The sequence below is a fragment of the Neophocaena asiaeorientalis genome, unplaced genomic scaffold, assembly GCF_003031525.2.
Source record: "Neophocaena asiaeorientalis asiaeorientalis breed wild unplaced genomic scaffold, Neophocaena_asiaeorientalis_V1.1 scaffold308, whole genome shotgun sequence".
Lineage (NCBI taxonomy): Eukaryota > Metazoa > Chordata > Mammalia > Artiodactyla > Phocoenidae > Neophocaena > Neophocaena asiaeorientalis.
Window position 1 is genome coordinate 5,073,037 of NW_020172768.1, and position 24,286 is coordinate 5,097,322.

Sequence of the window (24,286 nt, forward strand, 5' to 3'; positions counted from 1 at the left end):
ATGCTTGTTAAAGCCGCAGGGCCCTTCGGGGTGCAGTAGACTTTTCTCTCTGCTTTCCTACATCTTCAAATTTTTCCATGATTTAAAAGATGCCCCAAGAAGTTTTGCTTTGATGGAGAAAATGTAGATGCGTGCAGAATATGGATTCCTGTGCCCTGTGTGTGTGGCAGTGAACAAGGGTGGCAGCTTGGGGGCCCAGCATGGGGGGGTGGGCTCGAGGCAGCAGCCTGAGTCAGGGTCTCAGGGGGTGAGCGTGTGTTTGGCGGGGCCTCGGGCCGTGTGCGTATTGCCCTGTGCGGGATGGCCAGTGCGGGTTGGTCTGGAACACGTGTGCCTGAGGAAAGGGCCTGTAATGCTGTGAGGTAATCACCTGTTATTTTTAGGGAGTAAATAACATCTCTCATGGAGCAGGTTATGTGGCTCCACGGGCTCTGTCTGTGTCCACTAATGTGTACTTAAAATTTGAGGGTATTCAGGCCTCCCAGGAGAGCCTGTTAAGAACTTTGTCATTATATGTTTTTCCTTTATGATGAACTACCCCTAATCCATTTTTAGCAAAAGCAGGGATGATTGCTGAGTGTGTGTGTGAGTGTGTGCTGTTTCTGTGTCCAAAGGCAAGATTTATGATTATAGAACAGACAGTAGCTTGCTCTCTCCGTTTTATTTTTTTTTAATTGTTTTCCTTTGAAATTCCAGACTTAATGTTTTGTCTGCTTTCAATCTGACCCTCTTTGGAGAGCTACATGTTGTGTGTGTGTGTGTGTGTGTGTGTGTGTGTGTGTGTGTGTGTGTGTGTGTTTTCACCAGAGAGAGATTGAGAGAGCGAGAAAGAGAGAGAGAAAGAGAGAGAGTGCTGGAAACAAAGAATCTTTGTCTGTAAGCTGTAGCAGGCAGGAAACCCCAATCCCGAGGGAGCTGAGCCAGCCAGCCCTGTCCTGGAGTCAGACTCCAGCTCTCTGAATTCAATTTGACAGCTTGTCTGGGACACTTTCTAAGTAACCATTATCCTTCCTTTCTCTGAGTAAAAGAACTGTTATTTTGTTCCGTGGGTGTGCTGTGTGCGCTGTTACCGCATGTGTGGGTTCCACAGCGACTAGAACACACTCTCTCTAAATTATTGGAAACACTTACCCTGTTTCCTAAGACAAGTGTAAATTTGTTCCAGGATAACGATGCAAACGGCTTTCCATGTTGCACGTTAGAGGCAGGTAGAGGGATTTCGCTGGGGCATTTTGTTTAGTCCCAGTTACGGCACGAATCCCCTTATTTGAAGGAGCTCTTCCATCTCAGGAATAATTCAAATTGTGTACGTTTTATTCCTTCGCAGATTTTTTTTTGAAATATGTATAAAGATATCTTCCGATGATCGTTCCCCTCAGTTTCTGTGTTTGATCGATTAATTGATAATTTTTAAAGAAACCTACCACCATAGGTCTCTCTCATCTCGGGGAGGGAATTCCAATGTAGGTGGTGTCAGCCGTGAGCCCCCAGAGTTTGGGACAGGCAGGCACAACTGGGTGACCCCCTGGAGTAAAGCAGACACTGTCTCCAGCCACTCACATCAGTTGACTGCCGCAACCTCATGAGAGATTGTGAGGCAAAACCCACCCTTTCCGGAGTGTGCATGTTTGCAGGCCGTCCAGGTCCCTCCAAGCAGGATGGACAGAGGTACCGTCCAGCGCGGCCTGGGTCACTTCGGGGTCTGGGCGGGGTGACAGCTTGGCCAGCAGCACAGTTTTTACCCATTTAGGTTCCGACCAAAAAAATGTGTCCTTCAAATGTGAATGGATTCCTGTCTAGACCATTTCAAACAGAACTTTGAATGTTTCCCGTTCTCCCATTGCCTGACATACTATCCTCAGCTGTCTCGCTCCCACCCCAATCCACACCCTATGAGCCACACTCGCTCTTGGTGGCCCAGGTCAGACGATGTCTCCTCAACCACCCCTGCCCCATGGAGCTTTGCTTGTACCCACTGTCTTCCCAGTGAAGCATCCGACAGAGTATATCCAACAGTCTTTGGTCTTGCAAGACTTGATGCATCTTGGAGGCAGGGACAGTGCCTTAGAAAAGGCCATGTATGTATGTATGGATGGATGGTTGGATGGATGGTCGGATGGACGATGGATGGATGGTTGGATGCATGGATGGATGGATGGATGGATGGATGAATGGATGGATGGTTGGATGGATGGATGGATGGATGGATGATGGATATGGATGGATGGATGGATGGATGGATGATGGATGGATGGTTGGATGGATGGATGGATGGAAATTATAGACAAATTGCCTTAAACTACTCCCCAAGGACTTACTGTAAAACTCACCCTTTGTGATGTTTCTAAATCCAAGAGTGATGTTTTGGCCTCGTCCACTGCAAAGATGGGCTCAGGACTTGCCTTTCCCTTTCTGCCACAATTTCCCCTTCATTTGACCCCAGCGTGATTCCTCCCAGGCTGTGATTGGTCCCACCCAGAAGTAGAGGGAGGAGCTTGCCTAGAGCAGATTTCAGTAACACGGTGATGGTTCCACATCACCCCCTTTTGCCCCATTTTTTATCAGCTTACACTCCCCTTGGAGGTCCTTCAGATTTGGGTCCTCTTGCTATGGGTGCCAATGAGAAAGAAGCCAAGGACAGGACCAGGACAAGGGAAAGTCATATTGCAGGAAAGGTTAACTCCTGCTCATTCAACCCTCCTTTCCTTACCTTTCTTATCAACACCCCCCCGCCCCATAACGATAACAACTGCCATTGATTGAGGGCTTATTCTGTGCCAAAAACTTTTATGTTCACTTCATTTTTACGCTTCCTAACCGCCTTATGTAGTGGCTATGATTATTATTCCCATCTTGCATATAAGAAAACTGGGGCACAGATGCGTTAAGCTCAAATGGCAAAGCTAGTAGGAATCAGAAAGCAGCACAGAGCCTGTTACCGCAGCCCACTCCCCACCCAGGCAGTGCCAGGCCCCCAACTGCATCTCCCTCTTCCATCCAGCACAACATGGAATGGCCCATTTCTTCCAGGAAGCTGATGTCATCTAGTGGTTAAGATGACATGGTGAGATTCACTGATTTCTGCTATGGTCCTCAAATCAGGACCCTTACTCAGGGTACTCAGTTCTTGCATTTCAAGAAGCGTATTAGGTGGCTTCACAGATGTCCTTTTCTTTATTGTGCTTTATAATTTACACAACATTCTACATTTTGTGTGTTTAATATTACATTTTTAAAAATCAAAGAAAGAAAGAAGAGATTTCGAAAAGGAAATGCTACCCTGAGTAACACTCTGTTGATCAATAAGGATTGCAGTAAACGTAACTTAAAAAAACAAGGGCGGTGGATATTAGCTCAATAAATCTAGTTGTGAAATTTCCTCAAATTACAAGAGGTAGGCAAGGCCTCGCCTCAATAAGCTTCACTGACCCATGGCTCTCCAGGAAAAGGAAGGAGATCAGCATCACCTGGACCATTTTAAAGACACAAGCCAGGCTGCTCCAGCATCCCAGCCTACACCCCCTTCTCCATCCATAGGTGCCCTTGGTTGGCGAAGCTGGAGCTGAGTGTTCTGAGAGTAGGCATCTCCCACTGCTTATGAAATTCTCGCCCCACACATCACCCCACCAGCGAGAGCCAAGTTTTACTTGAATACTTAACAGAGACAAAATGTGCCTTCGTTGCTCTGCATCGGTATCCTTTCTGCCATTGCACCATTGGTCTCTCCTCTTCCCTGTGCCAGCAGGCATCCTGGCCCCTGGTATTGTTCCTGGCTGCTTAGAAGTGCCCGCTTTGGCCTTCCTGCCCCCGTGGGCATCTTTCGTCATGTTTATCAAAACTGCTCTTACATGCTTCCTCGGAGAATCTGATAGGCGCCACCGTGCTCTGCAACATCATGAAGGTGACAGGGAAAACATGAACCCTGCTGCACCTTAATAAAGAAAAACGCTTTATGTAAACCTCAGAGCGGGAGGGGAAGAGGTGCAAGGCTGTGGGAAAGGTATTTGGGGCCAACTTGACCTCCAGAGCACCCCTGCAACTGGACTCGGCCAGACAGCTGCTCCACCCACCAGTGCCAGGGAGGGGTGTCCCGACGGTGGACACTTGGTGGGTGAGGTGGAGTGCCACCACAGCGCCACTAACTTCTCAGTGGTGTTTCACACTTACTGAGGGGGCCGTTTGGGTTTTGCATTTCCAATTCATCTCCAGACTCTTGACTATTATTATTTTAGCCCTCCCGTCCCTACCACGTTTCACTTTGACTCAGACATTTCATCCCATTCCAGATCATAGAGCTCCGACTCAAAATGAAATTGGCCTTGGTTGATGTAACTCCATTTCCATGACCGCAGGGTCTTGGTTTGTAATAGAAGCTGGAAGTGATGACTGTTAGCTGTGCTGAGGAGTGGGGGTCCCAGAGTACTTTGGGAAGAAAAGGCGAGGTCCACAAGTGCTCTAGGTAATCCACTGGTGGCCACCTCCACACAGAATCTTCCAAATGCATTTGTTCTGCAAAATACACTGATTTTTAGAAATTCTACAGAGAGGTTGTTTGAGGGTCAGTAGTTGCTGAGAGTATTTAAAAGAAGTTTGTTTATTCCCACGCTCGTAAACCAAATTTTTCTCCATCTCTCTTCCCCTCTCTCTCCCTCCCCTCTCCCTCCCCTCTCCCTCCCCTCCTTCCCCACCCCAGAGAAAGAGAGAAGCTTTTCTCCTGCCAGACAGAGGTATAGGGACTTGGGGAATCTTCTAGTGAAAAGCCAAGGCATAGATAGCATCATTTGTTATCTTAAGATAAAAACCTTTCCCAAGTTCTTTTTATAGATGTAACATCATACTCTCTTCAGAGAAGCCCATATCTAAGATAATAAATAATTATTTCTCATGAAATATCCTTTTGAGAGAAGATAAAGTCTCTGAGGAAGAAATACTATGGTTAGAAACACTAACCCACGTGGGCTTCTCCCCTCCAGCCTCAGAGATCTGTAAGCAATCACATGTGAGGATCAGTAAAAAGTTTAACACACCTCTGATGAAGTTCAAATTCATGTGTTAGGCACATTCTAAAGAGAAAGTGGTAAATTATGCGAGATTATTACTTTATCAAAATCCAGGACATCCTTCAAAGCCCAATTCAAGTCCCACCCTCGTCAGGATACTTTTTCCTTACCCACAAAGACTACAGTCTCTTCTGGGACCCTATCTCAGTCACTAGCCATCAATGGACCTAATTACAGATTATCTTATCATCTTTAATCATCTTATCATCTTTAATGTGAGTTTTGTCCTGTATCCCTTTTTTCCAGCCCTGTAGATATTCAGTAAATAACATTGACAGCTGATAGATTCACTGGGGAAGGAAAATCTAGCTTGTCAATTTAATTAAATATTTACTCAATCCTTCTGCTTCCCTAAACAGAGAACCAGAAGAAATTAGCCTTGGTTGACACAAGAAAGATTAACTTCTTTCCAAGGAATAAAACTCTGGAAAAGAAAAGCAGCTATAATCTTAGAAGACATTTGGAGTGTGTAAAGCATTTTCACATGCATGATTTCATTGATTCTCAAAAGAACCCTGTGAGGATTAAACAGGCTATTTGCTTTTCCAAATTCTTAAATTTTAGGAGAATCGTTTTTTCCCCTGTTGCGGATAGGTTGACAGATTCAGAGAGATTGTCACTTGCCTAAGTTCACACAGCTCATAATTGGCGGAGATGGGTGGGGAACCAAGGAGTTCTGAACCGCAATCTAGAGTTTTTTTCCATGGCCGTGAACTGTTTCCCTGTTTGGAATGAATTAGAGAGAAATCATGGAATTCCTTCCCATGAAAATCTTTAAGAGCCCTTAATAACACCACAAATGACCTTAGACTTGATAAGATTTAGGTACCCCTCTTCCAAAGAAATGAAAACCGTTCTTGGTATAACTATGAAAACTCTTCGAGCTTCAAAAGTCTTTGGCCTGCCCAATATCCTAGAGGAGTTGAGAGAAAGGCAGTTTTTCTGCTATGAGTCAGACTTTCAATTTCTATTAAAATTCTTATATGGCCTCAGGCTTTGGGCCTCCAGGCCTGTGCTAATTTGCATGTCTGGTTTAGATAATGTCTGAAGTCCCCTCCAGCCTGAAAAGAAACCTCGGATCCTATTATATAAGTGAGACCACATTCCACCTGCCCAGAGTTGATGGTTGTCTTTAACTCCTGTGCTTTTTGATGTGTGGGTGCAGGACACAGAGGTGGAAGTGTTCCAGGGTTCACCTGTCGGGCCACAAAGATGGAGTGTTCCTTCAGGGAGAACTCACCTGTCCTCTTCTCAACGCCCTTTCCTGCAAAACGCTTCAGAGGCAGGTCAAAAACAAATCATAGGAAGCGCTGGGATTTTAAGTTTCTTCATTTGAATGGCCTTCCTAAGTCAGTGTGATTCTAAGACAACAGATTTGGCAATTACCCTGATTCTAAATCTGCAAAAACTGGTGAACTCTTTAATAGACTAAGCTCATCTCGCCTTTTACTATCTCTCACCCAGACATCAAAACGATACTGTCAAGTTTTTTAGCTTATTTTTTCGTCTTCCAACGTAAAGTAATTCTCACAAGGTAAAGAACTGCTAACAAGGGATTGCCTTTCCAGAAGGGCTTTGAAATCAGTATTGGGTGACCCAGTCACTTTTCATAAGAAAATTATGGCACTATGGAGAGCTTTATTTCTGTAACATTAGATAGGTCAAGTCTTTGTTAAAATTGTGTTGTCAACGAGGCCCTCCCTGTCCCAGCACTACCCGCTCCCCTTCACCTGTTTTCATTTTCTCCACGCCACTCACCACCTTCTTATATACGATGTCGTTTACTATTTGTTGTTGTTTTTTTTTTTTTTTTGCGGTAAACGGGCCTCTCACTGTTGTGGCCTCTCCCGTTGCGGAGCACAGGCTCCGGACGCTCAGGCTCAGCGGCCATGGCTCACGGGCCCAGCCGCTCCGCGGCATGCGGGATCCTCCCGGACTGGGGCACGAACCCGTGTCCCCTGCATCGGCAGGCGGACTCTCAACCACTGCGCCACCAGGGAAGCCCTACTATTTGTTTTGAATGTCAGCTCCCAGAGAAAGGATGTATGCCTGGCCACCATTGTATTCTCAGCACATAGAACAGGATCTAGCACAATTGTAGACATTCAATAAAATGTCGTTGAATGAATGAATGTGAGTGGGATGTGAGGTATTAGCTAAGCCCAATAGCTGGTGCTGGGAAGAGGAAGAACCTGGGGGCAAGAGAAGGAAGCAAGGTGATAAGATACAGTCCGTGTCTTCCCAGAGATGCTCACCAAGAAAGGGGCATAAGTGCACAAAGAATTACACCAGGAGGCTGAACAAGTTGAGGGCAATAAACGCGAGACCTTCACCGGTGAGCCTTTGCAGAACTCTGGAAGAAACAGATGCAAAAGCTGAATCATGCAACAGATGTAAGACCATCCCGTATCGCCAGAGAGTGAGGGCGACCCAACTGAGGAATGCGGATGGGAGAGGGTCAGATCCGGGCTCTCGGCAGAGCCCAGGGGGCTGAACACAGACTGCTTCTCATTCATCTTCAAGCCCTCTTACCTAAGTCAGCTGTTAGGTTTTCTTTTTCTGACCCAGAATCCTCTTAAACCTGAGGCAGATTTGACCCAGGAAGGCTGCAGTTTCGTTGCGTCTGCATGGCCCAACATGGAGGGGAGTTTGGGCAAACACCCAATTAACTGAGTCAGTATAAATTGCTTTTCCACACAAGGCTGGCCCCCAAATCCCACTTTGAGGCCTCATCAAAATAAAGAGGTCGTTTAGACTCGTGTGTCATTTAGCCACAGAGCCCACGGGAGGGACGAACTCAAGGGAGGGTCCCAGCTTGGTGGGGAGCCTCGTGAGACCGTGGCGAGGCTGTGCCCACAAGGGTGTCACGGGCCTCTCCAAATTCTCATCTTTGAAAGCCATCCATTCTTCAAGCATTTTTCTCACGTGTCCTTTCTTCCCTTTGCACGTGGAATATCTTAAACAGTAGTTTTATTCTCCTCCACGCAGCGGGGCCGGCTCTGAGGCTGAGGGGCTGTTTGGATTCCAGGACAAGATCCTTGAGCAAAGGAAATCTGATCCAGGATGTTTTTTTTCTGTGCGTTCCAAGTTTAAGGAAAGCCTCCCCTAGATATTGCCCTCCTCCTGAGATCTCCATGGAAGCCAAGATCCTCTGCTACTCTTTAGAACATAAGATGCCCCTGAGGTAAAGGCCGAGCTACCCTTATAGACGGGGTTGAAAGGAGGTGAGGACCCAGCTTGGAGCTCCAGGGCTGGCTGGGCAGGGAGCTGGGGAAGCTGACCGTCAGGGTAGCAGGAAGGATGCCGGGTAAACCCTCAGCCTGGTAATATACCAGCAGGCACCAGCCAGAGCCAGCTTCCCGGCCGGCGATTCTAAACTGGGATACAGGGTAATCCATTTCTTCTTCTAAAAGAGAGCCAGAGTTTATTCTGATTTGGGAATCACTGATCTCGGGGCACAGGAATTATTCTTCCTCTTTTGCGCTTCTCTTCATTTTCAGGGCCTCCTCTAATGACTTTCGAACCTCAGTTCACCAAGGTCAGCAGCTTAGAGGTGCAAGCAAGATGGTATAGACCACGTGTATACTGTGTATATTTTTAAGTTGCCATTTATCGAATGCTTATTTAATCCCCTTAACAATCCCATAAGGCATTTGTTATTAATCCTTTTTTTTTATTGTGGTAAAAGTCACATAATATAAAACATATTATTTTAACCATATTTAACTGTACAGTTCAGTGGCACTAAGTACATTCACATGGCTGTGAGCTCTCACCATCATCCATCTCCCGAATTCTTCACCTTCCTAAACTGAAACCCTGTCCCCAGCAAACACTGCCTCCCCTTTCCTGCTTCCGCCAGGGCCCTGGCATCCACCAGTATGCTTTCTGACTCTATGAATTTGACTATCCCAGGTACCTCGTATAAGTGGAATCAAACAGTATTTGTCTGCACCTAATGTATATTGAAAGGCGTTTTTAAGGTTAACTTAGAGAAGCAGAACCTGGGGTTCAAAAACAGGAACCTTTAGACAGAGATTGTTTGGCAGAGTAAATGGCTGAGCTGGGGTCTCAACCCAGGGTGGACTGATTCTGAATGCCACAGACCTGCCAGAGAGAAAGGATGTCTGCACTAGGGCATCCTCGCCCTCCACAACCTTCCACAGCCTGGGCGCCAGTCGCCTTTGCACAGTTTTGGAGGTGCGAGGACAGGCCAGCCGGTCAGACATCTGGTAGTGGTCGCCGGCAGGGGTCGTAGGGAGACAGTGGTAGACGAGGGGCCGGTCCTGAGTTGAGAAGGTTCGGGAAGCAGGGCAGGCTGTCCCGGGTGGGCACTGCAGGAGGGAGAGCCCAGAGGGAAGCAGAATGGGGTTGGTGGCCAGTTGGTCCCTGCTTCTCCTCAAAGGCTGGGCCTCTTCTAACCCAGGGCCTCAGAGGGAGGAGGGGTTTGGAGGAACATCTCGTCCTCTGCCAGCAGCTAGGATGTTGCCCCCATGTACAGGCTTCCCTGTATGGGGGAAAGTCTGGGCGATGCGTCTTCCTCCTGGTGGACTTGGCTCTTTTTTGGGAAGTTTGGGGCTTTGGGTTCAGGGTCCCCTTTATTAGAGCTTTTCTCCTTTGGCATCCTCAGTCTTCCAAGAAAAGAGGTCTGGATCGGACTGAGAGAAGCTTCTTCCCTGAGCAGGGGCGGCCTTGCCCGTTCTGCTGAAAGGTCTGCATTCACAAGCCAGCCTTTCCAAGGGTAAACAGGACTATAGGTACTGCCAACCAGAAATTCGAAAAGAAGTCTCAGAGAAAATCCATCTTTTTCTATCCAGTAATCGGGAGCACGGTCTCATGTCATACAGGATGAAGAGAGAGGCTTTTGTGCTGGTGTCTCTGCATCTTTGGCCTCCAGGTGAGGGCATGACAAAGTGTGGAGCTGCGCGTTGCCCGGGACATTGGGCTTTCAGACAGTGAACCGTCAGCATCCGAGCAGAAAGAGATGTCTTTCCGGAGATGTTTGGCCAGGTTTCTAGGACCCGTTTAATAGCTTCACACAGAAGCTGAGTTAACACTGGGACGTCTGCGAGAAAGTCACGTCCAGAGAAAGTTTTCCCCTTCCAACAAGGACTTTTCAGAAAAAAATCTCCGTGCTCACATTTCTCCACCCTGGGAGGCTCTCCTGGAATCTAAGAGGACATTTAGGGTCAAAGTCAGCCGCACCGGGCATCCCATGATGGAGATACTGTTCAGACTATTATATACTTGAAGCTGAATTATCCACAATGCCTGGCAGTGCCCAGATTCCCCAGAATAAGGCTCTGGTCTCTCTTTGCTTTGGCAAAAATTGATCTCAGGACCGCCTGAAACCATAAGCTCCAGGCAAAGCCCTTCTGGGAGGACTCCTCTGAAAAAGCATCACAGTAAGATTCGTCATCAAGCCAGGGGTACCAGCCTTCACTGAAGTAAAAAGTGAGGGTCAGAATAGGGGTAATTTTCTGCTGCTCAAGCCTCTGCCACCACGCAGAAGTTCTGAGACCAGCTGCTCTGTAGGTCTCTAACGGTCACAGTTTTGCCCTCTGTGCCCTTGGCCACTCCCTTAAGTGTGTGTTTTGAGAAGTCAGTTCTCAGAAAGCAGACAGTATGCACCATTTTCAGGGTTGGGGGGGGGCCCAGGGCATGCTCAGGCTGCCTTGTGGGCCAGGCACACCCCACTGGAGAGCAACCCACGTGCTGACCGGCAGCCGAGGGTCAGGGAGCTCTGGCACAGCCAGGCGTCAGGCCCGGAGAGGAAGAGTGTTTGTGCAGGAATATGAGTCGTTGGGTAGCTCCGGGTCCAGGATTTTCCATGTTGGTTGTAGACATATTTCTGTCTGTGTGTCTGGGACTAGAGCTGACCACACTGCTGAGTTCTCACTTGTATGACTTTTAGGAGGAAAACAAGCCCTCGTTTCAACAATGACGTTGTTAAAACATATATGAAACAAGAAGCAGGCCACCTGAATGAATGGCATGTAGTCCTGGGCTTCCTGTGGGGACAGGTCTCAGCCTACGCCCTGTCATACATGGACTGTTGTCCATTCTGCTCAGAGGGCAGCCAGGGTTAACAGTCTATACTCATGTATCACCCATCACCCAGACTGGAATGCCCTGAAGACTTCATTTAGTGGGGAGCAGCTGGGGTAGAGGCTTTGAATTCTCTCCAGCTAGGAAAATAGTGAACAACAAGAGGAAGTGTGTATATTTAGCAAGAAGGAGAAAATAATCGGCCCAGTTATTCATTCATTCAACAAATATTTATGGGGTGCTTATTCTGGGCTGGGTACTGTTCTAGGTGCTTGGTTCTACCAGAGAACAAAAGAGGGGTCCCTACTCTTATGGACCTGACATTCAGGTGGGAGATGTGGACAATAAACATCATGGATTAATTATTGATTAAATTAGGTGATAAGTGGAAAAGTAAGAAGTAGAGCAGGGTAAGGGGGATGGAAGCAGGAGAGGGGGGTTAATGTGTATTTGGTAGGGCTGGCAAACGTGTTTCTGGGTCTGAACATTTTAAGGTATTTAACGATGCAAACACAGTAATAATGTTACTTGCTAATATTTACCGAGTTTGATGCTGTGCTGGGCGCTGGGCCAGCTGTTTGCTTGGATATCTAATTTAATCTGCAAAGCTGCCCCAGTACTTCCAATCTCTAAGGCAGAATGTCAGACCTTAGCTCTTGATCCTGGCCTTCTCCATCTTCAGCTTTGTCTTTGCAGTAGGACTTACTCCAAAAACACTGGCTTTCATGTCAATCTTCCATTTAGGAGATGACCCCACAAACCCCAGGGCCCACAGAGAGCGTTTGTTGAACTCCCCAGTAAATGGACCCAGGTGTCCTTTGTAGACTCAGGTGCCAGTGGCAAGATTTTCCATGCAAGTGGGTAGGAATGAAAGAGCACATGGGAGAGAGCCCTGTGGTCTTTGCTGCTCTGATTCTACACTCTGCTCCGGGACCCTTGGCTAAAGACACCCGCTCACGGCACGGCCCGCTGCTGTTTATTTCTCAGTTAACTCCACAGGAGGACACAGTTCAGGCTGATTGCTGGTGGCCTCTCTGTTTCTGTCCCTTGCTTTTTTCACCTACTAGGGGACTTTAAGGTTGGTTGGGACCTCGAAAGTCCTCCCGGTCAGGCTTCCCCTCCCAACCCCCAAGGCATCACGGGAAAGATGGGGCCGCCAGATACTTCTCTGATAAAGCATCAACTTCCAACATGATTGGGCACTCAGAGAAAGATCCAGCCACCACCCGCCCTCTGTTGGTTAGAGGTAATTCTTCCAAGCATTCTCTAACCTTTGCCTGTCTGCAGTGCCCCCAGAGCTAGAATAAAAGAATAGGAGGAAAAGTTGGCAAGACGTCAAGGATAACTATAGCCAAAAGCCATAATTTGGACTAAGAAAAAAGGTTCTTCTGAACGAATATAACATAGCTTTAGAGAAGATGGAAGAGAGGATGGAAGCCTCCAGTAAACTAAGGATTGAGAAGAAACGCTGATTAGAAAACTCTGAGTCAGATATATTATCAGTGCAGTAAGTCAGAAGTTAAGTCACACCAATTCCTGGAACTTAGCGATTTGCTTTTTCTCTTTCAAGAATTTGTCACTTTCTATTCCACTTTCTGTTCCGTTCCTGCTAGATTCATCTCCTTCCCCCGGCACCCACCCCATCCATCCATCCTACACATCACCACGAGCTGCACTCTCCACCACACCCTGGGTTCGTGGTATTGCCACCTGCCCCAAGCCTCTCCTGGTTTCCATGGCCTGTAACCCAGAGCCATTAAGCTGGCTGAGCGGCCGTGGACCTGGCCATGAACCTGGCCTCGGCCCTCTCTTCCGTGTCTCCCCACTGCAGTCCCACAGCCCCACGCGTGGTTCCCCGCATCCGACACGTTAGCATCTCACTGCCCACTTCTGCCATATGCCCACCGGGTATGCGCACTCTCTCCTGCCCAAAGAGGCCTCACTCAAGTCAACCCAGACCCAGTCACACGAGCCTCTCCCTCCTTCACCCCCAGTGTCTCCAGCACTCCTTTGGTACACGACCCATATTTCTTCACAATCTGTTATCGTCTCCTATTTAAAGGCAAGCACTGGGGACTTGTGTCATATTCGCTCACATCCACTGTATAGCCAAACACACAATACATGGCAGAAATCAGTCCCAGATAAATTGCTGGAGGCCTAACCAGCATCCCCCTCCACCAAAGAGAAATCTGGGAAGAACCTGGCCTTTCCTCAAGGATACTCTGCAGACCCCTGCAAGACAGCCCAGAAGATACCCATGAGAACCTACAACCGCGTCCCCAGCTTGAAAACAACTTAGGTTCTTTGTTTGTTTTTGTTTTATTTTGTTTTTAAGCAAGCACAAGAATCTATTTGCAGGAGGAATTGTGGAAAAAAAAAAAGTCAAAGAAAAATAAAAACAGACGACTCAAACGAGCTGAGCTTTGTCTCTCTTTTGCCCCCTTCCCTCCCCTTCCTCCCATCTGCATCCCCCTCACTTTCTGTTTTGCTTTTCATGCCAATTGCTAAAGACTGTAATTTTAAAACTGCACTGGCTTTTCCAGAGCCAGGAGGAATGTGCATCCGCACGTGGATTTTTCCACAAGGAAATCATTCCTGTCTTTTGGTTCTTCTTAGCCAGAAACAACAAGAACAAGCCGTGGGACCGGCCGGTCCGTCTTTGCAGTTCTTATTCTAATTCGTTTGAGAGGCTCAGAAGGGGTGGGGGGGGTGGTTCGCGTTTCACCCCGCCTGACCGTTGTTTGATGAGGTTTGTGCTCCATTTGTTCAGATGTTTTTCATGGTTTCTTTGTTGTCCATGGAAAGACTTTGAAAGTCATCATTCTGTATCCTTAAGCTCTTCTGCTATTCCTGCTCCGTGTCTCAACGGGACTCACACCATGAGAAAGGAAAGGAGGATGTTTCCAGCCAGTCGGTTAAGCAATTTCTGAACGGGGTTAGGGAGGCATGTGTATCCTTTCAAGAAAGGGGTTGGGATCATGAATGTTCCATGTCAGTGGAGTGTCCGCCAAGGCGATCTGGAAGCCTCTCTGCACTTCCAGGCAGGAAGCATCTCTCCAGCCCCCCGTTTCTGGTTCCAGCCACACCTCTGGCCTTTTTCCTTTCTCTGTGGTCATTACCCAGCCCTCTTCACTATCAGTAAAAAAGCATGAGAGGCCGAGGAGAGCCCAGATGTGCCCACAGCATCAGTGTGCTGGAGTGAGGGGTTGGAGCCACCACCAGGGTCCTTACTGTGAGACAGTCTGCCCGTGAGCCTTTAATCTGGACGTGACGCATCTCTCCAGAGCTGCTCAAAGGGCTTTGCTATACAGCTTCGGACATGTTTTTCTTGCTAAACTTAGATGATATTTGTAGAATGCCTTATAAGATGCTTCACATATGCTATCTCATTTGATCATTACCTGTCTTCATCCGTTCTGGCTGCTGTAACAAAGTACCGTAGGCTGGCTGGTTTACAAACAAAAGAAACAAACTTCTCACACTGCTGGAGGTTGGAAGTCTGAGGTCAGGGTGCCAGCATGGTCAGGTTCTGGTGAGAGCTCCCTTTTGGATTGCAGACACCTGACTTCTTTTTGTGCCCTCCTATGGCAGGAAGCAGACAGACATGCTAACTCTGTGACCTCTTCTTATAAGGGCACTAATCCCATTCATGGAGGCTCCACCCTCATGACTTAATTACCTCCCAAGACCCCCGCCTCCCAATACCATTCCACTGGGGGGATTAGACATCAGTGTATGAATTTGCACAGGGGACACAAATATTCCGTTGATAACATCAGCACAACCCTGTAAGGTAGGTAAATCATGTAAATTTTTATTTCCATATTTTAAAAAATTGAGGCCCAAGGATGTCTGGATTCATCCAAGGTCTCACAACAAATGACGGAAGGACAGAATTTGGAACCAGCCTTATGACTTCAAATTCAGGGTTCTTTCCATTACTTGGGCTGCCAATCAGTGTGTCAATGTTCCTTCCATTCATTCCCCTTTGCCCCAGGGGAAGAGTACACTTCTGGAATTTAGTGATGCTTGAAAAGTTATTGCAGAATTCTCCAGGTCACTAAACGATAATCTTCATGCAATCTTTCTAAAGAGCAGGAGATGCTGATGCATGCTCTATTTGTTTTTTCCATTAGACCCTTCCTATGACTCAGTCAGGAGAGGAGGATGGGGCAATAACATGAATTCTGGTCTCAACAAAAGTAAGTAAATGTCACTTTATTCTCTGGGAAGAAAACCTTTTTCTGAGGACGGGGTGGAGAACAGGGTCATAAGATAAAGGAGGAGAGGAGTGAGCATTTTGTTTTCCTGCTTTTTGAATGGCCATCAAAATTAATTGCCAGTGTAGGACCTGTCAGTGATACCTAGTCCTGGAAAGATGGGATTTTCACTCAGACCTGTGAGTTTTGTTTCATTGCATTTGGCTTTAGAATTTTTGAAGTTGGAAGCTTTCTCTCATGACAAGGTCTGTATGAATGAAAAATCACCAGATTCGGACTCTGTCATTTAAGTTATGATAATGATCCTCTATGGCTTTGCTTATCTAATTGTCAAGATGTAGTTACACCAACATCTCTACCCCAATTTCATGAAAGGCTGAGAGGAAGATAACCTGATGAGGGGATGGTGGGGGTCTGACACATCAATTTGTGCTGAAATCTGACCCAAAATCTCCCATTAAGGGAGTAGCGGGAAAGACTGACTCATATGGTCCTGAACCAGAATGTGTCAATCTTGCTATCTCTAGGAAGTAAAATATCAAGCACAGAAATGGATGGTGAAGGGAATTCTTTCAAGAAAGAGGTTGGGACTAAAAACTAATGCCAGCAATAACCACCATCCCTTTTAATAATATGCCTTATTTGTTTACTCTGACCCCAGCCCTTGGCCCTGTGGGGTACACAGTGTTGAATCAGACATGGACCAATCTCTCAAGCAGGGGAGAGGAGTCATGCACACATATAACTCTTTCCCTCTGGGCGGTATCAGGAAGGCCACGTGGACCTGGGGCCGTATGATCTGGCTCTGCAAGGAGAGGCAGGATTTGGACCCGCAGCGGTGGGGCGGACTGGGCCTCCCAGGAGAGGTGGGGCCAGGGAAAGACATCAAGGCTGACATGTCTGACAGTCAGGAGGACTTGTGTTCCTGGGGTTTAGGATGCATGAAGGGAAATAAGTCTGGAAAGGTAAGGAAGGGGCGCAAAGATGCCAGGAAGATGGACCTCAATGCTTCAGTCGACAGTGAGCCACTAAGGTTTTTGGATGGTGGGATGTAGTGTTTTAGGGAGCTGAAACTGGCTAGATAGCATTTGTTGGGTCGGTGGGAAGAGAGAGAAGTGGTGAGCATGCCAGTCAGATGAGTCCATAGACGGTGCAAGAAGCAACGCAGCTCTCACATGGAGACGTGATGACGGGGTGGAAAGGGTGTACCTAAGAGATGCCATGGAGGGGAGCTCACAAACATGGAAACGCAGGAGCAGGTGACCTGTGCTCAAATGTCACCTTCTCCTTCAGGACCTTTCTAAATTTTCATTAAAAATGAAATCCGCAGCCCCGATACCGTCAGACATGCTCTTCTACATACTTACTGCTGTTTATCATTGTCTCCCCATTAAAACGTAAGTTCTAGCAGGAACCACTGATTCAGTGCTGGGTTCTCTAGTATCGAGAGCAGTGCTGGCACAGAGTAGATTCTGGATAAATATTTATAAAATAGAATGAATAAATGAGTAGCGTGAGCGAATGAATGAATGAGAAAGCACATTTGTCCTCCTTCCGGGGGGGGGGGCGTTGGACGAGGTGTTCCCCTCCCCTCGTGGAGAATGGCCCCACTTACCGTATTTCTCTTCTTGCTGCAGGTCCCCCCCTTGCAGGAGCACAAACAATGAGTAAGAATACTGAACAGCGGCCCCAACCAGGTACCTGTCCATGATGTGCGAACCCTCCTTTGCTTCCTATGTGGCCCTTGGTCCCACATGGTCAGCGGAGGAGGATGTAGACAATGTACGGCATTTGTGTCTTTCATAGAATCCTATATTTGACACAATAATAGATCTGTGAATTGGGTACCTGACACTGGAATCACATAGAGACTCGTGGAATATCAGAGGTGAAAGGAGCCTAGAGACGTGTAAAGTTGTCAGTAATAGTTAGAGCTATTAACGTCCAGTCATCATTAGACTTCTTTAAGCCCATTTAATAAGCCATGTTGTAAAATAAAGAAACTGAGGTCCAAAGAGGTGAAGTGATTTGCGAAAAGCCACACGGCTGGTTTATGGGAGAACTAAAGCTACCATCCCAGACTCTCAAGTTGCTTGACCAAACGTTCCCTGTGGTGGATCTACTTAATTAAGGCAGAGGAACTGTTAAAACCGTGGAATTGGAGACTCTTAGTATGGAAAGGGAACCTAGAGACATCTAGGTCTACAACATCCTCCTGTAACATCTCAGTCTTATGATTACCTCACCTCCACTTGAATACCTACAGCAACGGGGAGTTCACTACCTGACTAGGCTCAATTCCACCATGTGAGCCAAAGTCCCCCTCCCTGTAGCTTCCATTCAAGCTTTCCAGTTTGCCCTCAGGAGAGGTCTTCCTCCCATTCTCTGTGAAGGTCCTTCATGTACCTAAAGACAGCTGTTGTGCCCCTTCCAAGCCCAGCTTGGTCTTCTCTGTGGGACAGAGCTAAGAGTGAGCTCCAAACAAGCCACTGCTTTGGGATGGACAGACATTGTTTTCCATCTCCACTGAGGATAAGCGAGAGAAAGTTGACCTACATTCCCTCAGGAAGGCTGAGAATTTGCTGACTGTGAAACACATGTCAGACAAAGAGGACTTGACATAGGAGATTTAAAGAATCCCCAACAACAACGAAATTAGACATCACCTGCCCAAAATATTTTAGTTGTCATACCGTGTGGATAAACAGGGGTAGACTAAGAGGGCTTAAGGACTCTTCAAGTTAATTTGTGGTTGTAAGCAAAACCCCCCAAATCATGTCGATTTTTAAAATTACAATTATAATTATGAAAATTGTAAAGTATCAAACTTACGATAGCATGGCCAAGTTGCGATCCAGGTCTCCACCGTGCTTCCCTCGCCTGAAAAAAAGAAGATAAACCTCACATAAGTCAATATTGCCAAGATTTCTTTTATGGCTAAACAATCACATAAGTTTTAAGTAAACTGAGATATTAAGAATAATCATTTTATAGCTAAAATCCAAATTCTGGTTGGTGTTGACATTTCCAAGCTTAAAATCAGAGAAGGTTATTCTAGAAGGGAACTGGGGAATCCAGGAACCCAACCCATCATTTTGCAGATGAGAAAACCGATACCCAGAGATTGTCCAATGAGTTATTTAGTTTATAACTTTGCTGGGCTAGAACCCAGGCTGCTTGATTACTGGGCATGTGTTTCTGCTACATCAGAAAAAGAGAGACGTGTAAAGTTGTCAGTAATAGTTAGAGCTATTAACGTCCAGTCATCATTAGACTTCTTTAAGCCCATTTAATAAGCCACACTTCACCTTATTCATGACGACTGAATATTAGCTAGCTCCCTTCCAAGTGGTTTTACTATTCTGTTTTAGGTAATGACAGCATTACCTACAAATTTGAGACACCAAGTATGAAAAAATGATACTATTTCACGTTGTTTCTGTAATTACGGGGATAAAGACGGTAACCGGTCAAGATCTTTGAGGTCTGCAAAAAAAGGCAGTGCAATTTTCGGAAATCAGGCTTTCCTATGATATTGAAATAAAAGTGTAAACCCCTGGGGTATTGTCATTGTTAATGCTGTTGATTCTATATTTTTAATAACAGTGAAGCAAATTTCCTTTCTTGTTTCCTTAGATCCATATCAGATCCTGGGCCCCACCAGCAGTCGCCTAGCCAATCCCGGTGAGTTTCCCTCGACCTGAGAGGTCGTCTTCCAGAATGTTCCACAGCTTTGTGTGGTCACAGGGACCTCCTAGGTGTCCTCAGTTCAGACACCTGACCTGGGAGTAGCATGTACTTCTTTCCTTGAAATGTTCGAGCCCTGTTTCTCCGGCGCACACAGGAGAGGACAGGACTTGGCATGATGGTGATAATGTCCGTTAGCTGAAGATGCTTCGGGACAACAAACACTTTAGCCCAGTGTATCTGCACTGAGGTTGAGATAAGTTTCAGTAGGGAAAGATGGGGGGTGGGGTACCAGGAAACAGTTCCAGCCAGCTCACGGCAATCTTCCTCACGTAAGTGAATACATATTCCAAAGGCGCTTTAGTCTTGACCTTAGAAAGTGCTGCAGCGTTACCTGGCTACATGAAAGAGGTTGCAGCTAAAATAAACTTGACAGTGTATTTTAAGGGTCTGTGATTAAACTAACTCTCAAGTGAACTCTAAACGAAACTCACCTCCTGTGTGAGCTAATAGGCCCTCGCAATAGTGAGACGGGCACCCAGGGAATTCCTGCTGCCTGTGTCTCCAGGCCGGTCCTGCTCAGAAGGCTGGGAACTCACCAGCTCCCTCTCCTCTGGTTTCCTCTCTGCCCAAGTTCTTCTCTGTAGAGCTTAGAGCCAAGAGCCAAGCACGAGGGCTTAAGGAACAGTCCAGGTCCCATCAGCCTAAAGTGTTGTCACACCTCCCCCCCGGGACTCTGAGGGACTTCAGCACTGAGTAAAGAGAAGACAGCGATTCAGGCCTTTATAGAGGAAGAGAGTCGGCATCTTGCCCGGAAGGGTGGGGAGTGGCTTGCCCAAAACCACACAGCTGGTTCTGGGCGAATGTCACCTGGCCCCGGGGGCAGATTATCTTACCATCTAACCTTGCTGATCACACCAGCGTCAGGGGCCAGTGGGTTCTGACCATAAAAATAAATCAAGGGATTCTTAACCAGGGTGAGAGGACCCTGCACTTAGGAAATTAGGTTCTGACTTCCCAGGCTGAGCCTCTGTTTCCTCCTGTCTGCCTCGCTGCCTGCAGGGAGCGGGCAGATCCAGCTGTGGCAGTTCCTTCTGGAGTTACTGTCGGACAGCGCCAACGCCAGCTGCATCACCTGGGAGGGCACCAACGGGGAGTTCAAAATGACGGACCCCGATGAGGTGGCCAGGCGCTGGGGGGAGCGGAAGAGCAAACCCAACATGAATTACGACAAGCTGAGCCGAGCCCTCCGATACTACTACGATAAAAACATTATGACCAAAGTGCACGGCAAGAGGTATGCCTACAAATTTGACTTCCACGGCATCGCCCAGGCCCTGCAGCCACATCCCACCGAGTCGTCCATGTACAAGTACCCTTCGGATATCTCCTACATGCCCTCCTACCACACCCACCAGCAGAAGGTGAACTTTGTCCCTCCCCCCCCGTCCTCCATGCCGGTCACTTCCTCTAGCCTCTTTGGAGCAGCGTCACAGTACTGGACCTCCCCCACGGGTGGCATCTACCCCAACCCCAATGTCCCCCGCCACCCAAACACCCACGTGCCCTCACACTTAGGCAGCTACTACTAGACGCTTCATCACCAGTGGCCTTCTCGCGGAAGTCCCCTTCCTCACACTTCTTGTTGGACATACGTGGCCTTGAAGAGAAAACGAAACTGGATGCTCTTTCTTGTTGAATAGAACTTGTGTACCTGTTCTTTAAAAACGATTCTTTTTTTTTTTTTAACGTTGGTAACTCCTGCTTCCTCTACCTTGAACAAAGAGATGGATAATTCCATGGGCCAGTATGCCAGTTGGGAGTCTCAATCTCCTGTCAGCCTACGAGTTGAATATTTAGATTACTGGAATAGTTGTGTCATGGTTCTGGGAAAGAAACTGTAGATTTATATTTTTAGGACCAAAGCAGTTACTTATCGACACACGGGTCTCATCTTGGACCTTGAAGGGTTCATATGATAAAGAATCATGGACTTAACCAGTTATGCTCTGGTTTGAGACTTAGTGAAAATAGAGGCAGGAAGCTTATCATCTTATCTTAGGAAGACCTAACTCAGTGGATAGCAAACTGGAACATTGGTTGTAAGGCTAGTGAAGTTTTCACCCAACTGGAATTTCAGAGAAAGAACAAGTGTGTATTTAAGAAGCCACGGGCATTGCAAAATCTTTCTCAGTGGGCAGTAAATATGCACTAGGCTGACCATTCTCTCTGGAAATAGTCAAGTATGAACTAAGAAATGTTAATGCAAATGCAGACATTCCTGAAAGCCAGAGAGTTAAATAACTTTTTTTTTTTTTTTTTTAAATAATGACAGTGGGTCCCAGAACTTTGAAAAGTCCTAGGGATTTCTAAACACAAACAGATTCGCAAGTGCTGTGCGCTTGTCAGATCAGTCCAGGGTCCACCAACCAGAAGGCAACTTACTGTATAAATTATGCAGAGTTATTTTCCTATATCTCGCAGTATTAAAAATAAATAATTAAAAAGTGAAAAAGAGTAAAGAAACGAGTTGACCTCGGTCACAAATACAATGTTACTATCAAATCAGTCGTTATTTTTTTTTTAATGTAATTTGTACATCTTTTGTCAATCTGTACATTTGAGCTGTTTGTATGTTTTTTATAGCTGGTTTTTAAAAAGCATAATGTGACTTATTGCGGAAAAGAACACAGGACGTTCAAGTCACTGACTTACTAGAAAGAGAACCACTGGTGTTGTTATTTAACAAGTGAGCAGAAGCAAATCAAGGCAAACTCTTTAAACCGTTCCTGCTTTGGAGATGTTTGTAAATAACCGAACTGCAAAAATCATAACTTGGAAAAGAACAACCAAACTTTCCCTTGTGCATACAAGGGGTCTTCCTGCCTTATATATGCAATATATTTTTTAGATATTAAAATATATATAATTTTGCAGGTAATCATTGACTTTTTTAAACTATATTAAGTGTTAAGCTGACAACTGTCAATGAAGACTATGTTGTATAATAATTGGACTAAATAAATTGTGTCTTTTTCTCTCAGAACCGAGGACACCGTTTTCTTATTTACAACCAGCACTCTCTCCCCTGCCCCCCTCAGGTCCAAGGGTTTTCCCAGGGGAAGTTTCCTATTGACGTCTTCTGGCACCATGAATACAGCGGAAAGTATAGGATCAACTCGGTTTTTACTGTTGTTTGTATTAGTCAGGGTTCTCCAGAGAAACTGAGCCAATGGGATTTATATGGAGATTTATTATGAGGACTCGACTCATGTGATTCTAGAGGCTGAGAAGTCCCCCGGTCTGCAAGCTGTCGGACACCCAGGAGAGCCAGTGGTGTGTAATTCTAGGCAACTAGGGAAACTAGCTGATGGTGTAAATCCCAGTTCAAGGGCAGGAGAAAAGTCCCACCTCAGGCAGGGAGCCAGGGTGAATTCCTCCTTCCTCTGCTCTTTGCTCTATTTCAGACCCTCCGTGATTGGATGAGGTGCTCTGGCCGGCGTTGGAGAGGGGAGACTACTTCACTGAGTCCACACATTCAATGCTAATCTCATTCAGAAACACCCTCACTTACATACCCGGAAATACCGTTTCATCTTGGCCACCGTCAAATTGATACTTAAAATTGACCTTCACGCTGTGCATAATGTTTGCAGAGATTTCTTTTTAATATTATTTAAATCTTCCTCCAGCCTAAAAGGGTTTTATAGGATGACAGCCAAGGCCATGGAGAGTCTGTGTCCAAGAACCAGAAGAAAGCAATCAGGTCCATCCAGGATAGACCTCATCCGTTGGACTTCACTCTTGCATCCACTGAGCACCTCAAACCCAGTGGCCATCCCCCTGATACTCCAGCAGAGAATCAGATGGCCCAGCTGCCTCTGGTCCTGTACCAGGAGCTTATGGCCCATGAGGATTTTTAAGATCTTTTTTCTTCCCAAGGAAGAAACCCGCCTCAAATCGTTTCACTGTTAGTTAGCTCACTTTCATTTCCTCTATTTTATAATGAAAACGAAGGAGGTTTGGAAAGTCCTTGGTGTTGTGAGAAATTAGACTCGCAACATTGATCACCCTGTAATCTTCCCTGGGTGACACTGAGTACCTTCTAGACAATTTGTCTACCTAAACGAAAGGAGACATGTCCCAGTTAAATTTTTTAACTTGCACCCTGCCATTAAAAAACGTAAGCAGGGCTTCCCTGGCGGCGCAGTGGTTGAGAGTCTGCCTGCCGATGCAGGGGACACGGGTTCGTGCCCCGGTCCGGGAAGATCCCACGTGCCGCGGAGGGGCTGGGCCCGTGAGCCATGGCCGCTGAGCCTGCGCGTCCGGAGCCTGTGCTCCGCAACGGGAGAGGCCACAACGGTGAGAGGCCCGCGTACCGCAAAAACAAAAACAAAAAACCAAAAAACGTAAGCAAATATTCTCAATGTATGCACATTAATTTATAAAGCATATATAAAACTGTTACGTTATTATTATCTACCTTATAAAACAAACACAGAATAAACAAGTTTAAAGAGTGATATAAAAATAAATTGTAACTGAAATTCTAATGGTTTCTTCCTGCTTTCATTGTATTGCATATCTCCCACTGTCAACACTCAATAAGAATGTTAGTCTTTAGAGGAATAAGTATGTATGTATACACCTGTATGGGTTTTCTAGTGGACTTCTAAGAAAGAAGAAAATAAAAATTTGATATAAGTGGCCTAAGCATAGAAAGAGGAATGATAAAGGCCAGGGATGTTTAAGAATTGTCTAGCTGGATTCCTTTGCAAATCTTTTTCTCAGCCAAGTAATTTTCCCATCAGTTTTGAAATCTGCTAAGTAGTCATTTGGGGAAACAGAGGCACAGACCTCTGACTGCTGTGAGAAGGATGGGATGCTGAGACCCTGGAGAGGTCACCCTTTTAAGAGGTTTTCTTAGTATGCCCTATTCAAGCACTGGCTAAGACCTTTACAAGGTCTTGGAACTTTGACCAAATATTGCCCCTAGAACTCATCCCCCCATGATTTATTCCACATTTAGGGAGCTGGTCCACTCGTAACAGGACCAGGACACCATTTCCTCCTTAGAAGCATTTGTATGGAGTGAGGGCTGACAGTTCGTCCCTGTAATACTCGGATTTAGGGTTTGCTAACTTACTCCAAGGCAGCCAGCTGACTCGTCACAGAGGACACACACGATCTTCACCATCCTGGCTGCTAGCCCAGTCTTTCCCCCACTCAACCATTCTGTACCGAGGCCACGAAGTGCATTCAGTCTAA

The 24,286-nt window shown here is 46.5% G+C and overlaps 1 protein-coding gene across 3 annotated transcripts in view; it reads left to right on the forward strand.

Moving 5' to 3' along the window:
• FLI1 (Fli-1 proto-oncogene, ETS transcription factor) overlaps positions 1-22,064 on the forward strand; it is a 115,443-nt gene extending 93,379 nt beyond the window's left edge. For 2 of the 3 annotated variants that reach the window (XM_024740706.1, XM_024740708.1), the window contains exons 6-9: positions 15,248-15,313; positions 16,969-17,028; positions 18,968-19,015; positions 20,081-21,387. In XM_024740706.1, the coding sequence (XP_024596474.1) occupies positions 15,248-15,313; positions 16,969-17,028; positions 18,968-19,015; positions 20,081-20,610 (704 nt within the window). In that variant the 3' untranslated portion in view covers positions 20,611-21,387. Of the gene's footprint in view, positions 1-15,247; positions 15,314-16,968; positions 17,029-18,967; positions 19,016-20,080 lie in introns of all 3 variants that reach the window. The other variant, XM_024740707.1, reaches the window with a different exon arrangement.
• Positions 22,065-24,286: the final 2,222 nt, after the last annotated feature.